Here is a 16,454-nt window from a genome sequence, read left to right as displayed (position 1 = left end):
CCAACTAAGTTTAACCTCTGGGGAGTTGGAACTTGTGTAGTAAAGTCTCTGGCCACCAATGATTAAACCCACTGAGTCAGATTCCTATTCAAATGATAAACTTCTGCTAGACCAACCTAAGTCTTCCAGAAGACTATCTATTTTCCTGGCAAAATACAATTGGCTTTCTGTACTTGAGAGAGAGAGGAGGCTTGAGGAGGCTTGAGGAGGCTCCTAAGAGGTGGGCTTGCAAATCTTCTAGAAGCTTGGGTGCTTGAAAGAGAGCACAGGTAACTGGGCATTGAATTGTCTTTACTGGACCAGCTCAAAAAAAAAAAAAAAAAAATCAGACTCAGTGCCAATGAGCGCATTTACTCCCAGTCTGGAGATCCACCAGCTTGTTCCTGAGCAGTTAGTGTTTGTGAGTGGCCTGTGAAAGTGTGAAGGCTGCTGCTAATCCTATGTGCTGCATCTACTCACTCTGTCATTCATTCATTCATTCATTCATTCATTCATATCAGGTGTCTAGTATTTGCAAGAACATGGAAGAGGTTGAAGAGTGTGGGATGGAAATGAAGTCATCCAGGCTCCCCCAGGAGGTCTTGTCCCAGGATCCTGTGTGACCCGACCCCATGCATAGCACCAAGCTTTTTGTAGCTTAGCTTTGACCTGGGTTGTGTGTTAGAGGCAGGTGACTCCAGTATACATGAAGCTCCCAGGACAGGGGCAAAGCAAATAGAATTATGCAAACATCCCACCTCTGAGCTGTCTCCCTCTCATGAAGGATTCAGCTGCAGAATGTGGGCCATACCCGAGCCCAGGAGATGCCCCACAGAGGGCAGCTGTAGCTATCATTGCATCTGGGTCTAGGCTTCAGGGAGAAGAAGCAGATGTCTGCAAAGGAAGCTGAGGAGCACTTGCAAGGTTCCACAAAGAGTGCAAGCAGGCCAGGCTCTTCCGACAAGGATGCTAGGATCCAGTAGAGCGCAGGGCAAGCTGGCAGCAGGTAGACTGGTGCAGTGGTGGACAAGGATGTGAGCATTTGTGAGTGATGAATGAAGCTTTGTGAGTGATCAAGACCTGCCCCCCAAACACCCACAATCCCCCAAACTTCCAGTCTCTGAAGTGCCAGCTCGCCTGTTTTAATTTCACCATCTTATCTCTCTCACAAGAGTACTTGTGTCTGACTCTTCCTAGTCCTGTCTCTGGTCCTCACTAGCCTGTCTCACACCAGACCCCTTATTCTCTCCCTCTAGAACCATAGAAGATGCCACTTGTTCCCCCAGTCCTGTCTCTCTGCCTCTTACTATCTCTCTTAAATCCAATCTGATCTAACCTTAGACTGATGTGTCACATCGGTCTACCCTTGCCACTCTTTTGTCTCCAAATACTCAGAGACTTCCTATCACATAAGACAGAATTTCACAGCAAGATGATTCTTCTTGTGTCTGGATCTTCTGGAGGGGAAAGGTTGGTCTTGGTATGTATTGAGTAGAGTCCAAGAACACTGTCAAACATACAGGTCAGGGGCTGTTCCACCCTCAGAATCATCCTACCATAAATTGTGTGTGTGAAGTTGTCACGTTCAGCTCCAGGGGACATAGACAAGCCTTTCAGCATCAGAGAGCTTTCAGAACCCACCAGTGCCAAGTTCATGCCTCCCTTGCCATGTCAATATTTTGCTCCTGGCAACAGCAAGATACTTGGCTACAATCTTCAGATATTTCCCCGACCCTTGGGGAAATCTTGGGACCCTTGGGACCTTCTGTTCCTGCATCCTAAAATACATTTCCCAGCCCAATTTGTCAGCCTGGCCAACCTTTGAGTCCTGCTAGTCTCAAATCAGAAGTGGTCCACTCACTTGTAGCCTTTATTTCCAGAAAGAGAAAGGATGGAAGGTGGGACAGGAAAGGGACGAGTTGGGAAGAGAAGAAAGAAGAAAATGAGGGTGGAGATTTGGAATGGGTGACTGAATATGACCAAGGACAGAGAATAGTCTGGCCTCACTCGATGCTTAGTTCTGCTTTGTCTCATAGTTTTATGGGTAAAATGTAGAATGATGTCAATTGACATTTGACTAATTTGACTGTTAAAAAAATCCCTCCTCTCTCTGGGAGGAGTCACCACCACTCCCTGCTTGTCTGAAACTTGGGAAAATTCCCTAGTGTCTAATCAGACAACTGAAGTGTCCTTATGCAGTGAGCTGCCTCACCCTCGTGTGCATCTGAAGAGCCAGACTCCAGAGCTGATTACGGAGAAGAGGATTGAGGGCAACCTCCCAGGCTTTGGGGTTGGCACATGTAACTTGGGTTTGAAGTCCTTTTCCAGCAGCTTAATGGACATGAATCATCGCGGAGGGCACCATCCAGGTTTTCCAAAGCCTGCGGGCCAAACGGCTCCATTTCTCACATGACATTTAAGCACGAAGAGTTAATATTAGGGAGGAGGGAGAATCCCCCGTCTTTATCAGAGGTGTCGTGGGTAGAAGTTTTCTATCCTGACGCGTTCACTGAAGATGCCTTTTACAGATAGGGATAGAACTTTAGTGGCTTTCAGTGGCTTCAGGCCCAGAGCCTGGGGAGAGCAACAGTTTTGTTCCCTTGAATGACATGTTTGGTCTGTCAGCCTAAATGAGCAGAAGACAGCAACAAACTCGGCCAGGAGGCCTGAGGGGAAAAGAAGGAATTACCCAACCTCCACAGGGCTGGCACTGGCTCACATTTGCTGGCTCTTCGGAGTTGAATTGTCTTAAAAGCACATCAAGCATTTCAATAAAAGGAGGATGTACTATGCAAAATCCAGAGGCAGCCCATGACAGTGCTGTGTTCTAGGACATTCATAGACAGGCCTGACTTGAGAAAGAGAAGCCCGAGAAGGGCTCCTATTTAACCTGCAGAGGCCCCTGCACTATTGTCCCAGGAAAAAAAAAAAAAAAAAAAGGAGCCAGACCTATGAGATGAGTCCTGGACCAGATGAGGAGCCCCAGATCTGCCTCAGACCTAAAGCTGGGCCACACCTTTGTTGTCCAACCTTGTAGCTTATTTCTACCTCCACAAATGGATAAGGCAGGAGTTGTGAAAGCATGCTGGAAACCCAGTTCAGGGGAGCTATGGAGGCTTGTGGGGACAGGGAACAGATGAGGGGACAGACGAGGGAGACAGAGAAGTCTACAGAGAAGAACGCTGTGGACACTCTCCCTGCCTTCTGCTCTCTACTCCAGGCTCCCAAGGCCCCCAAGGCCCTGTGTAATCTTAGACAAGAATGTGTTCTCTTTCCACCACTTTCTGCTCTTGGCTGGGCCTGGAAGAAGCTCAGCTCTGTAACAAAGGCACTCAAGGTCTCCTCTCCCTCCTGCTGTGCATCTTTGTGGGAGTGGATGTGCTGGCCACTGGGGGAGGAATCAAATATTAACCAGACCAAGATGAGGGGCTTTCATTTACCACTTTAATTTATAAGAACAACAGTTGCCAGGAGCTAAAGGAAAACCATGTTCTTCGCTCTGTGAGAGGAGAGAGGAGCATGCTGGGAAGCAGGGATCAGCAGCCAGTCCCTCCCCATCCCCCATCTTTCACTGTCTCCTTGTCCAAACCACATACATAAAACAGGAAAAAAAACTCCCAGAACCTTCACCCACAAACTCTGCTCCTCTGAAGAATGAAGGAGGCCCTAAATTTTCTACGATATGAGACCTCCCCCACCCAGAGACAAGGACCTGCAGTGACTAATCCAGGGGCCTTCAATGATGACTGGATGTTGGTATTCTGGGGAGACACTGATAAAGAAAGTCTGTGTTCCATGTCTGTACCTAGGCTGGTAAGATCCAGGCATCAGTGACTTCTAAAACTCTCCCAGGTGAATGTAATGTTTAGCCAAGATTTAAATCCACTGTGCTAAGTGCTTGGGCTTGGGACAAATTCCCTTCTGATGCTACTTCTAAACTGGGGACCTGGAACAAAGCACTTGCCAATTCGCACCAGTTTCTTTTTTCATAGAGCAAGCAACGTTTTAGTATTAACCAGGTTCCATCCTATTGGGAAACTTCTTCAGCAGGGAGATAAACAACTCAAAATCCTTCCCACAAGTCCCTGAAACTGAGCAGAATCACTAGGCCCCTCACTGCCAGGGTAAGCAACAAAAGCTGAGAGTTCCTCCGAGACCAGTGAAACAGAGCTACCAAGAAGACTCTCGGAGGAGAAAAGCTGCAAAGATTCCAAGAGCAGCCCTGCGGGGGGGGGGGGGGGGGAGCAGAAACCAGCTGATATACCTGGAACCAGTTTAGAGCAGACTCACTTGAAAAGGGCAATGTGTGGTGAGCTCCAGGCTCCCAGGTTTTGTGAGCTGTCACTCATGCTGTTGTGGGCTTTGCTAATACAACTGTCTTTGAGTCATTTCTGCACCAGTAAGTAAGCCCTCACCCATTACCATGTAACTAACTCCAATAAACTCATGACTAAGATAGCTGGACTTTGGTGGTACCCATACTTTCTTCTATGGTGGGCTTGTATATGATCTAGGTGATAAATCTACATATGTGACCCGCAAGCCTTAGAATCTATAATCTGGTTTTTTGTTTAATACAGTGACAAGCTTCTGCAGTAGATTACATGAGCCCTGAAGATGGCCTCCATGGCTCATGGGCTTTACCTGTCCTGTTTCATGTTTGGGGCCTGGACTACCACTAACATGTGACTAAGGCATCGCTCAAATGAGGGTCACCCTTGCTGGAGGGAGCAACTGAAGCTATCTTCTGAGGATACAAGCGTGCATACAACTTAGGGGGCTGAAAATATGTCAACCACTTCCTTTACTAAGACCCAGCAAGACAGAGCAGTGAGTGAGAATCCAACAGACTGGATGGTGGTGGCTTGAGAGTCAACACAGACAAAATAGATATTCAGGAGCCCATTGTGATCTAAGCAAATAAGCTGGATTAAATACATGAGAGGGGGAGCTGGTCTTTACAGCAGGACTCTACTCGGTCCTTCTAGGATTGATGGAAATAACAGAGAACAATTAAACGTTCCATCAGATATCCTTACCTGCAAACGTTAAGAGTAGGCAGTAAAGGTTAAAGTAGGAGAAACAAGAAACCCGAAAGTACCTCTCTCAAAGACACAATTTAACAAAGCAAAAATATCCCTATCCAGGAAGAGGCTGGCAGCATCCACTTTTGCGACATTCAAGGTTAACCTCACCGCTAACAAGACAGATGGACATCATGTCCCCCAGACAAGACTCGCTGAGAAGAGCGCCACAGTGCCTCTATTGAGTGCCCTTGTGGAAAGTGAACACCTTCCATCAGAATGTGAGAAAACAACAAATAAATCCATCTTGACATATATGTCATAGAATCCCTGGCCAGCACCCTCTAGAAGTGTCAAAGTCATGAAACTCAAGGAAAGCTCAAAAAAGTCACCCATGTTGGAGAGTAAGCAGGCTCGACAACTAAATAGGGTAACACGGTGTCAGTTGGGAGATGTGAGTCCGCAGATGGGCTAGCTAATAACATGTGAGCTTTGATTTTCTGATTTCAAGAGTGCACAGAGGTTACCCAAGGTGTCAACATTGGAAGCAGGGGAGGGAGTGTCCCATGTAAGGTCCATCCAGCTTTTCTATTTCTGAAATTACTTCAACTGAAATGTTGTATATATTTTTTAACAATGTTTTGTCCATTGCCACCAGCCAGTGCCTCTCATGCACACACCAAAAACACACCATCTTCAGGCTGCATGCATCTGCTCTACTTCCCCTGTACGGGACCCCCACCCCCATGCCCCAGCACAGGGTAGATGGAAGGACAGCTTCAGGACCAGACAGATGCAGATTCCAGCTCTGGTTGCACAGTCGACCAGCTAGCTTGTGGATGTTTTCTTGGCTGATATCATCAGTATCTACAGTCACTGCCCCAAAGAGGCTGTCCTTTCCACAAGCTTCCATTTGCCTATTTTCTTAGTTTGGGTTCTTAAAGGCAATTACTCCCTCCAAAGTGTTGGTTATGTCCTACAGGCTATAGGTGGTCTTCAACACCATCATGCTTCCTGTCTGCGTCCTGACATCCTGGCTCCCAACCTCCACTCTCCTGTCCTATACCAGCAGCTCCACCAGGCACTCCTTACACTACCATATCCTCTGTTCTTAACTTGGCATCAAGCCTGCACCTTTCAAATGCTGGCTGCCACGCTCCTAACTTGTCTGTGTTATTTCCTAATACCTGGCTCGGCTCCCGCCCAGGCCTGCGTGTGCCAGCTAAGCACCCATGACTTACTCATAAAACTCTGCAGCCGGTGTGAACTTGTATTTGGAGTATTTGGTATGGTCGCCCAGCACCGAGGCGTTGAGGAGTTTGGGGTCAGTACAGTTGGGGCTGTTCCAGGAGTGGCCACAGTTGGTCCAGGGCAGGTTCAAGGTGAAGGATGCAAAGAGGTAGTAGAGTGACCAGGCAATGATGACATTGTAGTAAAAGCCAACATAGAGGGCAATGAGGATCACAGCATAGCCCACTCCTGTGTGGGGACAAAGAGGTCAGGCTTTCCCAGACCCAGTCCCAGGGCTGTCCCCTCACCCCAGGAAGTAGGTCCCAGCCACTGTGCACTCCTATACCTCTTTTTTTTTCTAAAGCATATTGTCAGAGCCTCACCCATAATCTTTTGACACTGTAGCTCTCTTGGTCTGCTTACCAAATAAACAAAGTACCAGGGCCTTAATACCATATCTGGTATTGGTGCATAAATATTGCATCTCCCTTGACACGCAGGCAGGATAACACAGGGGTGTGTTTTCACATTCTCCCTACCCATGGTGGAATTGGTCAGTGATAGGCTCCTTAACTGGAGACAGGCGCTCTGCCTCCAGCTGATGCTCCTGAGACCCTCTCAGCTTCCCTGGTAACTCCTTAGATGTAAATCCTTCTCCAGGACCTGTTTCTATGGGGAGATCCAACCAAGCACGCCCTGGCTAGTTCTCAGCACATGTGTTTGTTGTTTTCAACTGTTGAACTCGGTAGAATTTAATCTTGTAGCTGCTCACAGTCATCTTTGCTAGCCATTGATAAGAATGTACCTGGGAATGAGGCTAACCCAGGAAAAAATGAGAGGAGAGACAGAATGATTCCAGATGGTACTGTTTGAGTGCCTGAATCAAAAAACTGTGTGTGTGAGTGTGTGTGTGTTTGTGTGTATAAGTACATGCATATAGACATCATATATATACATATACATACATATGTATATATGCACATATATAGATATACATGTACATATATACATACATGTACATGTAATTATGTACATGTATGTGTATATATATGTATGTATATACATACTTATGTATATGTATTCCATAATGAAGCCCATCACTTTGTCCTCTAACTTTATGAATTAGTCATAATTTTCAAAAAAATAAAAAGAATACTAAAATGAAACCATCGTGAGTTGGATCTCAGGTGACCTAATAGAAAAGATGCTGATCCATGTATCTTGTAAGATTTTTATGTCAGCCTGCCCTCCCCAGCAGTGAGCCAGTACATACAAGGTGCTGAAGAGACTCTCACCTCTTAAGGAGAGGATCATGATAGACACACTTGTACTCACTCTCTCCATTTTTCTAACCAGTGTTTGGGAGATACTTTGTTCCACACCCTTCTCCCAATTGTCTAGGAGATGGAAAATGGCTGTTGACCATGGCTACTTCCCACAGCCCTGTTCTACATTCAAGTACGAGTTAACCTTACAGCAGTCATAGCTGTTGTGTTCAGCTTTCTACGGCAGCTTTCTGTTTGAACTTGAAGGCTTCTGTGATCAACTTACCATGCCTGTCATGAAAGAAGAAAGTGAGAGCAGAGGTATGTGTGCTGAGATCCCTGCTAACTTTGTATTTCCCATATGTAAAAACACTCTAGTCATTCACTCAACTAGTGGGGCCTAGCCTGGAGCTCGAGTTTCAGGCTACACCTCATGTATCCTAGTTTCTTTGTGTAAATTTGAATAGTGGACAATCTTGACATTGTCAATGCCCATAGCCCCATGTGAGAGTTGGTCTACCTTAAATCTCAGCTTTGGAGCAGATTCTTCAGGATACACCATGAAAGGCTTTGGAGAAAATATGGGACTTGCTTCAGATCACTCTTACCTTTGAAGAAAGGGCAGATCTTCCACACTGTGGCTGCCCCCTCCCGGTTGTACTGCCCCAGAGCCAGCTCCATGTAAAACAGAGGCATCCCAGCAATGATGAGGAACAGTGTGTATGGAATCAGGAAGGCACCTACAAGACATAGAGGCAACATTAGACCTGCAGGATAGACACCCCTTAAGGGGCTGCAGTCACCTCTCTACAATAGCTGCGAGGATCCTGTTCATCTTCTCATCTGTCCGTTTCCCAGGGGATGTTTTGTGGCAATAGAGTTATGCAGAACACTTGATTGGTATATCAGCAAGCATGGCGGTCATAGTGTTCATAATCATAATAATGCCCATCGACAGTCAGATGAGTAAAGTTTGCACGAAGCAAAGGGACAGAGCTGCGTTTCCACAGCTTCTCCTAGCCTTTGGTGCACACTGCATACCATGAAGCACCACAAGATACAGGCTCCACCAAACTCATCTAAACCCAGAACCTTTCCTTCCATGAAGCTTCACTCTGGAAACTCCCACGTAAGGCCAGCCTTTCCTTTCCTCAGGCAAGATGACTGACACCAGACAGGGAGAGACAGTGCCTAAGGTGACATGCGGAGAGTCTCATTTTCTCACACTGGTATCATTGCAAGACTTCACATGACTTCCCCAAACTTGATTTTACTTCATTCCCCCCAGAGTGTCAAAGAAACCCATGAGAAACTGTTGTAATCTGGATCACTGGGTCTCCTGGGAGACATTGTTAGGCAGAGAGAAGTCACCACTTCCTGATGGCATTTCTAACAGGAGATGGATTCTCCTTCAGGGTTCCTTCCAGTCCATGGGGCTCCATCCCACTATAGGCTGCTGAAGAAGAAGGCTGTTACAAAGAGGCCATTAGAAGTTCACCTGCTGAGACAGAGGTAGAACATGAAGGGGATCCTAGGCCACCGGAGGCAATTCAGATGAAATGGGACATGTCTCGGTGGCAGGGACAATTCTCCATGTACCCTGACACCCTCAGTGAGCAACATCGGCCATAATCTCTGGCTCATGCCATAACTCAGGGTTGTACTTATGTCAGCAGGGCCAAAGTAAAACTGTAGCGCCTTTCCTGGAACAGCCAGCACAAAACCAAACTCCTCCTGGACTTCTGAATGAGGTGCTGGAAAATTGGAAACCCTCTGACCCATGTGCACCAGGAAAATGAGCAGCAATGCAAATGTGTAAAGATGACAGCACTGGTGATTTTAACACAGGGGTCAGCAGCTCCCGCTGGCTAAGCCCCTCATGTGGTACAGACACTTTCCATGGCACCTCATTGGATCCTTAGAGCAATTCTACAGAGCACTGCTAACTCCATTTTATCGGCGGAAACTGAAGCTCTTAACTTACAAAAGAACTGAGGCAAAGGTACATATATTCTCCAGGGTCAAACTCACCCGGTGACTCAGTGTCTACCTCAGCGTGGAAAGCCTGGGGCTCTCAAAGATAAAGTGCGCTGTGCTGGTCCTGTTGCTGCAAGGCTGAGATCATTCCCAACCAGAGATAGGCCAAGGGTGGATAGCAGGAAGAAGTACTGCAAATTTTTATCATGCATGTCAAGCAAGGCACTAGAATCTGAGTTCAGCTTTACTACACAGAACTTCTCTGGTAACAAACCAGTTGCCATGATCACTTTCCAGAGGAGGAGACTGGGGCCTAGAGGTCAATAGGGGTCAAATCAAAGTGAGCTGAGCAGGTTTATAGGTCGGGTAAGTGACGGGTATAGGATTTAGACCCAGATTTGGTTGGCTCCTGAGTTCTAGGCCCAACATACTGTTCGGATTCTAAAACATTCTGGTGCGGATAAAAGATATAAGTCTGATTAAGATGTGGGAAGACGGGTACTTGAGAATCTGGGACAAGCCAAGCTATCTGGTTTGTTTGTCATAGGCTAACCCAGCACTCCACACTCTGCTCCAAGTTGGAATTCTTTGTAATACCACGTATCGAGGTCTCCTTTCTTCCTCTTAACTTCTGCCTCAACCCCTCCCTCATAGGAAGGACCCTTCTGGCATCTGTTGTCAAATGCTATATCCTATGAGGGACCAGAGCTGGCACCAAAGTAGGAAGGTATGTCCTAAAACAATTGAGTCTGAAGACTAAAGTCAGTGCCCCAAGGGGACTCAGGGGAGCCAAGAGTCAGATAACTGTTATCAGCTGGTGGTTCTAAAATTTGTCCACATTGTCTTTAACATGGCCAAGGTAAAGAACCCAGTCATCTATCACAGGTCTGTTTTAGCTCATGCCCTTAACACTAAACTTCCAGATGGTGTCACCCGCCCAGCAAGTCACTCAGTTTGAAGCCCATCTCCCCTGTTGTCGACTTCAAGTCACAGTAAAGTGAAAGAGCACGGACATCGATGGGTCTGTGTGAGCCACAGTTCTCCACAGGAATGATTCTGATGTGGACCAATGGACGTTTCATGGACTACAAATCCCAGAAGACACTAGAATGGTGACACCGGAAATGTAGGTTGGAAGGAGAAAATGAAATTATATTTTAAAAAAAATTAATGGGGATATTGTAAGTATGAATGAAAAGCAGAAACTAACCATGGTTCAATGTCTCTGTTAAAGAGGACATAAGTAGCATGCTGGTGTGAGCTTTCTTACAAATGATGATGATGATGATGATGATGATGATGATGATGATGATGATATATGGCTGAACAGTTAAGGAGCTTCAAGGTAGCTGTGGTGGACTGAGAACACCTCTTTATACCCAGCTCTACAGCATCATTTTAGAGCTAAAGGCTGCGTGCACATGTACTAGTCTGAAAGGGCCCTCACTGTCATGCCCTAATGTCCCTGTATATCTCCTGTGTGGTCATGCATTGCAGTAAGCCTCACACTGGGCCTGAAAGTCCAGAATCCAGTCATGACTCAGAAGTGCCCTTGTTTCGTAAGTGTGGGGCTCACATGAACAGACCTGGGAAAACCAGAACAGGATAGACCTCTGTGAGGACTCAGCTCCTAGGAGGTTCCCCCAAAACATAGGACTTCACAGCCTCACACACTCATATATACTCATGCAAGGCTAGAACTAGTTCTTGTGTGAGCACATGCATGAGCAAACACACACACACACACACACACACACACACACACGCACGCACACACACATGCACTCACAAACACACAGGCACATACGCACACACCTTCACATCATCTTAGAAGAAAAAGAAGTGTCCATTGTGAAAGAGACTCTGGCCAGAGGCCTTTGGATAGATCTGGTAAAAATTAAAAAGCATACATCTCTCAGGGCCACTGACACTTCCAAATATCCGTCCATGATAGAGGAACTCCACTGGCAAAGAGGTTCTGGAATTTTCTGTGTAAATGCTGTTTCATCAGGAGGAAAAGCCACGGGCCACTGAGATCATTAGATAGCCTCCTGAGAAGGTAAGGAGATCTGTGTAAAGGTGACTGGGGATAGGGGAGGAAGGGCTACTGAGAGGAATGGGAGGGTCCGACTCTGAGGAAGTAGGGTGAGGTCACCAGAAGCTGTAGCAGAAGGAGTAAGGTCATCTAGAACAGCCTCTGAGGACAGACTTCCTTTATCATTCTGGCCAAACTGAGGGTTGAGAACACACAGGATGGTTTTCTGAATATCTTCAGCTCATCTGCGGACTGTCCCTGCCTGAAGCTCCCATCGGGGCCCAACGATGCCTAGGCCAGTACCTGAAATAGCCAGAGCTTGTCCCCTGTAGCATCTCAGAGGCTAGTATCGAAGTCCAGCAAACCAACCAAACACTTGCAGGGCTGGGACACGGTCCCCTTGGAGATGTGGCTCAAAATAACAATCCCAGCCACAACTGTTCATTAAAACACATCTCCTTCCTACTTTGGCAAGAGACCTTTATTAATAGCTCTGTTAAAAGGTCCAAGTTTGGAATTCTCAGCTACTAGACTTTAGAGGCCTCTGGCATATGCTGGTAGGCTCTCCTGTCCTGTGCCTGGGTTTTATTCCCCGAAGGCAACACCATGACCTGCACATTTTTCCAACAGCTCCTTGGAGCCATTTGCCCGGGAAAACCCAGAGCCAGGTATCTGGAGCACTGCTGGGTAGAGGGACAGTGACTCTCTCACTTTTATGTGACGCAAGCTGACCTCCTGCCTGAGCCTTGATTCTCAGGAACAGCTCCAGTCAAGGAGCACACTACCCTGTAGAAAGGGCCATCTCCTCCCAGAGGTCAGTGGGGGTGGGACTCAGGGAAATGAGTTTGGAAGCCACTTCTCCTCTACGCAACACCTCTCCTTACATGGTCACGCCTCACCTTGACTTGCCCTCATGGATTCTGGTTCCAGTCTCCTTCCTTCTAATCACTTTAAAAGGAATAAATCTGCAAGTGCTTTGTATGCTCAGAACTGTATTCCCACGGGAAATGTGACCCACATAGAACTAAGTATGATTTCATCTCCCTCACTTGAAGCAGGTAAAGTACAGCATGAACTTTTAGAATATTTACGGCAGACTGTAACTCCCTATGGGCAGGGGTTGTCTTCCACAGATCTCTAAACTAGGGGCTGGCATTAGCCAATGAGTTTCTTTTGAATAAACTGGCCTCTGTAGCGACTCAACATTGAGGGTACCACTAATGAAAGCCCTGGGCCTTCTCCAGTGGTCCTAGAATTTAATCCTCACGTAGGCAACTGGGTTTGAGACTGCAGGGCAAGACACTCAGGAACAGTTCCATGTAAGGAGGGGTGCTGTATAGAGAGCAGTGGCCTTTAACTCCTTTCCCTCAGCCCCACCCCGACTGACCTCCGAGAGGAGCAGACTCATTCTACAAGGGCAGTGTGGGCAGTGTGCTTCTTAATGGCAGCTGTTTCTGAGTTAATTTTTTCTCCATTAAATCCCACTTGGTTGGGAACAGCCCTTCAGATCGTTTTGTCCAGTTTAGGCTAATGGGCCACTAGATGGTAATGAACCTGGACCAGTACCTTACTCCTTCAAAGTGGTGGGCACGCGCCACAGCTGGGGTGCCATGCTGCTTGGCTCCTTGTGAAGGTGAGTCAAATAATGTGTCACCTGAACAAGATCCTTTCATGGATAACCCCCTGTCCACACTAGATATAAAGGTATCAAGTTGGGAAAACCCCAGGTGTCTATATCAGCACCACGCTCATTAGTGCTATTGAGGATTCCAGGCATTTGCATAGCGAGGAAAGTATGCAGGCAACTCAGAATTATAGCATCTCATGCAGGACTGCTAAGCCCACTGTACAGGTGAGCAGTCTATAGTGACACGCTGTAGACCAGCTGTTCTCAGCCTTCCTAGTGTCCTCCATCTTCTTTTTTTTAACACAGTTCCTCATGCTGTGCTGACCTCCAACCATAAAACTATTTCATTGTTACTTCAGAACTGTAATTTTGCTATTGCTATGAATTGTAATGTAAATATCTGATATGCAGGATATCTGATATGTGACTCCCAAAGGGGCTGTGACCCACATGTTGAGAAACACTGCAATAGACCGTCTGGACATGTACAAGGTCCAACTTTTGCCTCCTAAATCTGCTACACTGTGATCTCAGACTTAAGAAAAAATTCTTTTTTTTTCTTTTTTAACCCTATCTCCTTCATCAATTTCCCTTCAGAATAAATTCTACTTATCTCAGAATTAAGACCTCATCCTACACCTGTGTTAAACATGTAACCAGTATCATCAAAAATATAAAAATGATAGCATTTATATTTTGCCTCTATTATGTGACATTATCCCAAGTACTTTATCTATATTGTCCAAAGTTATCTAGTCCTGTAGAAAGGATCAAAATTACCTTCTTTCTTTGCTACACAAGGAAACTGAAACCTAGAGACACCATATGACTTCTCCAAGGCCATTTCTCTACCAAATACCATACTCTGAGTCAAAGCCAGGTATGCTCAAATCCAGACATCCACAGTCACCACAAGATCCAGTGCAGAGCACTGTCCATGCACAGAGGACAATCCAGAGGTCACTTCCAGGCATGCGTACTCAGCCACCTCCATATTTGTTCCTTCCCGGAGACCAGCACAGACCCGACCTTGGGTTCAAAGGGAACAATCTGGAACACACAGCCTGTCATCCCAGCAGCTGGTCTTCAGGAAGATGTTCAGACAGGCTGATCTTTGACAGTAATTCATTCATAAAATATTAGCCAGGGGCATAAACTATTGGCAACTTCATCATTTCAAAACATTTTCCGGTCTGGGCCAGTATAAACACTCAGACTTGGAGGGTTCTATGTTAACACTGGCAACAAAGAACACAAAGACCCAAGGCCAGGCTGGCAAAGAACAGGATGATGAAGCCTGGCTTGCGCACGGCTGTAGTCAGGGCATTGGGGAGCAATAAATTGTTGGGTCATCTCAAATTATGTCCCTTTATACCAGGAATTTTGATGCCTGAGGTCACAGTGAGTGGCAGAGTCGGGATTTAAACTCAATTTTTTGGCTTCTTCCAAGATTGAAGGAAAACCTGCCTGCTCACCCATCTGCGGAGCCAAAGTCAGAATTATTGAAGGAGAATGGTCCACCACAAAGAACAGTATTAGGTCTCAGCAGAGATCAAGGCCTAGGGAGATAGCTGAGCATCCTCTGGAGCAGAGAGTGGAAGCACTGAATGGGAGTGCTCTGTTCTCCCAGATGAAGGACTGGTCTATACTACCCTTCCCCAGAGCAACTGCAAGCCTCCTAATCGGCAATGGAAATTCACTGATAGCAGCCCATCCCCCTCAGTCTCGCATCCAAGATTTCCACAGCCCAGCCCCAACTTGCCTCTCACCCTTATCTCTCCTGGCTTGCCTTCCAGCCAGTCTATGTTGCTCTCCCTAGGAGCCTGTTTCAGGTGGATGCTAAAATGCTGTTTTTCCAAGCCCTCCCTGTCCAGAGCAGCTGAGTTCCAACCACAGCTCTCTTCCCCCTGAGTCACCACTAAACAGCCCCTCCTTAAATCTCTATAGCAACAGTTGCCCCCCCCATCCCCTTCCTATGGCATCCCAATGATACTGGTAAAAAACAGCAACTACCCTCTCTAAGTCTCGTGTCACATAGGCTTTGCATGTGCACTGAAGCATTCGGTTCTTATTCATGTGTGTAGCTGAACAATATGATTGCACGTATGAGAAAGGGCTAGAGAATTTGCCCAAGGTCATACATGTTAGAGACTGGAGCCTGTAACTTCACAGCCAAGACCCTTAATGGCTAGGCTGTGCACTCGTGTGCGTGCGTGCGTGCGTGCGCGCACGCGCGCGCGCTGCGCGCGCACACACACACACACACACACACACACACACGTGTGTGTACACATCATCATCTTCAGCAAGTCACCGTGTTAGTTCCTATAATGTTTCTGCCATGGTTTGTGAAACTGGCAACAAGTCTCTGAGAGCTTGGGTTACTTTGTTAATATAGTTGTTCAGTATAAGTGGGTAGGAACTTTCTACCACATTCCTAGGACTTGAATCTTACTGAGGATTAAAACCCAACAGTCTGCCCCTTGACTTTTCTCAGCCTGCTTGGGAAACAGCTCCATAAATGACAAATTATGGAACAACTCGGGATAGGCTGCTCCAGGACCAGTATACGCTGGAAAGGGAATGTCAGTCAGTTTCAAAGAAAACTTCACACCTATGACAAAGTTGCTGCACTTTGTCCCTAGGCACCAACTTATCATCCAGGACTCAGCAAGTGCTCCTTCCAAGACACTGCAGTGGCCAAGTGGACAGTGTCAAAGAGAGCCCTGGAATATCTATTTAGGACATGTGTCAAGTTGGCCACCTGTGTTTCTCCATATAACAATAGAAAAGACTTATCACAGCATGGTAGTGAGGACTTCTGGGGTCTCATGTTCCAGGCAGACAGAGTGAGAGTGATGGCTCATACATCCAGATGACCCCCACAGAGCCTAGCATTATGTCCTATACTGAACTAACACAGAGAAATACTGTTGATTAATGACTGACTATCTGATGTCTAAGGACAAGCAGTCTCAGACGGCCACTAAGGACACTCAACTTGTCCCAAGGTCTCCCAATTTGCCATTTTATTCTTCATCTTCCTGCCTGGTACAAATATAGAGTCTACCCTTTTCTTGTCGTCACTGTTGGGCCCCAAGGGCCAGAATGCTCAAATCTGCCCAGAGTCCCTGGAGGATCTGCAACCACAAGGGGAAGAAAAGTTCACCTTTGGGTTATGTGTCCTTTCCTTAGCTTTCTCTCTCAGCCCACCAGCATCTGCAGATGAGAGTACTGAGCCAGAAGAGTAGTGAGGGCCACCAGAGACAGGAAGCATCTCCTGAGACTCGGGACCTCTGTCTTATCTGGAGCATCTA

The 16,454-nt window shown here is 46.7% G+C and overlaps 1 protein-coding gene across 1 annotated transcript in view; it reads right to left on the bottom strand.

The window, feature by feature from the left end:
* Slc6a2 (solute carrier family 6 member 2) overlaps positions 1-16,454 on the bottom strand; it is a 40,033-nt gene that overhangs the window by 21,543 nt on the left and 2,036 nt on the right. The window contains exons 3-4 of the mRNA XM_034522613.2: positions 8,107-8,238; positions 6,245-6,482 (exon numbers count right to left, since the gene is read on the bottom strand). Of these exons, the coding sequence (XP_034378504.1) occupies positions 6,245-6,482; positions 8,107-8,238 (370 nt within the window). The remainder of the gene's footprint in view (positions 1-6,244; positions 6,483-8,106; positions 8,239-16,454) is intronic.

Source organism: Arvicanthis niloticus, chromosome 18, assembly GCF_011762505.2.
Source record: "Arvicanthis niloticus isolate mArvNil1 chromosome 18, mArvNil1.pat.X, whole genome shotgun sequence".
Taxonomy (NCBI): domain Eukaryota; kingdom Metazoa; phylum Chordata; class Mammalia; order Rodentia; family Muridae; genus Arvicanthis; species Arvicanthis niloticus.
This window is presented reverse-complemented; position numbering and strand designations above follow the sequence as displayed.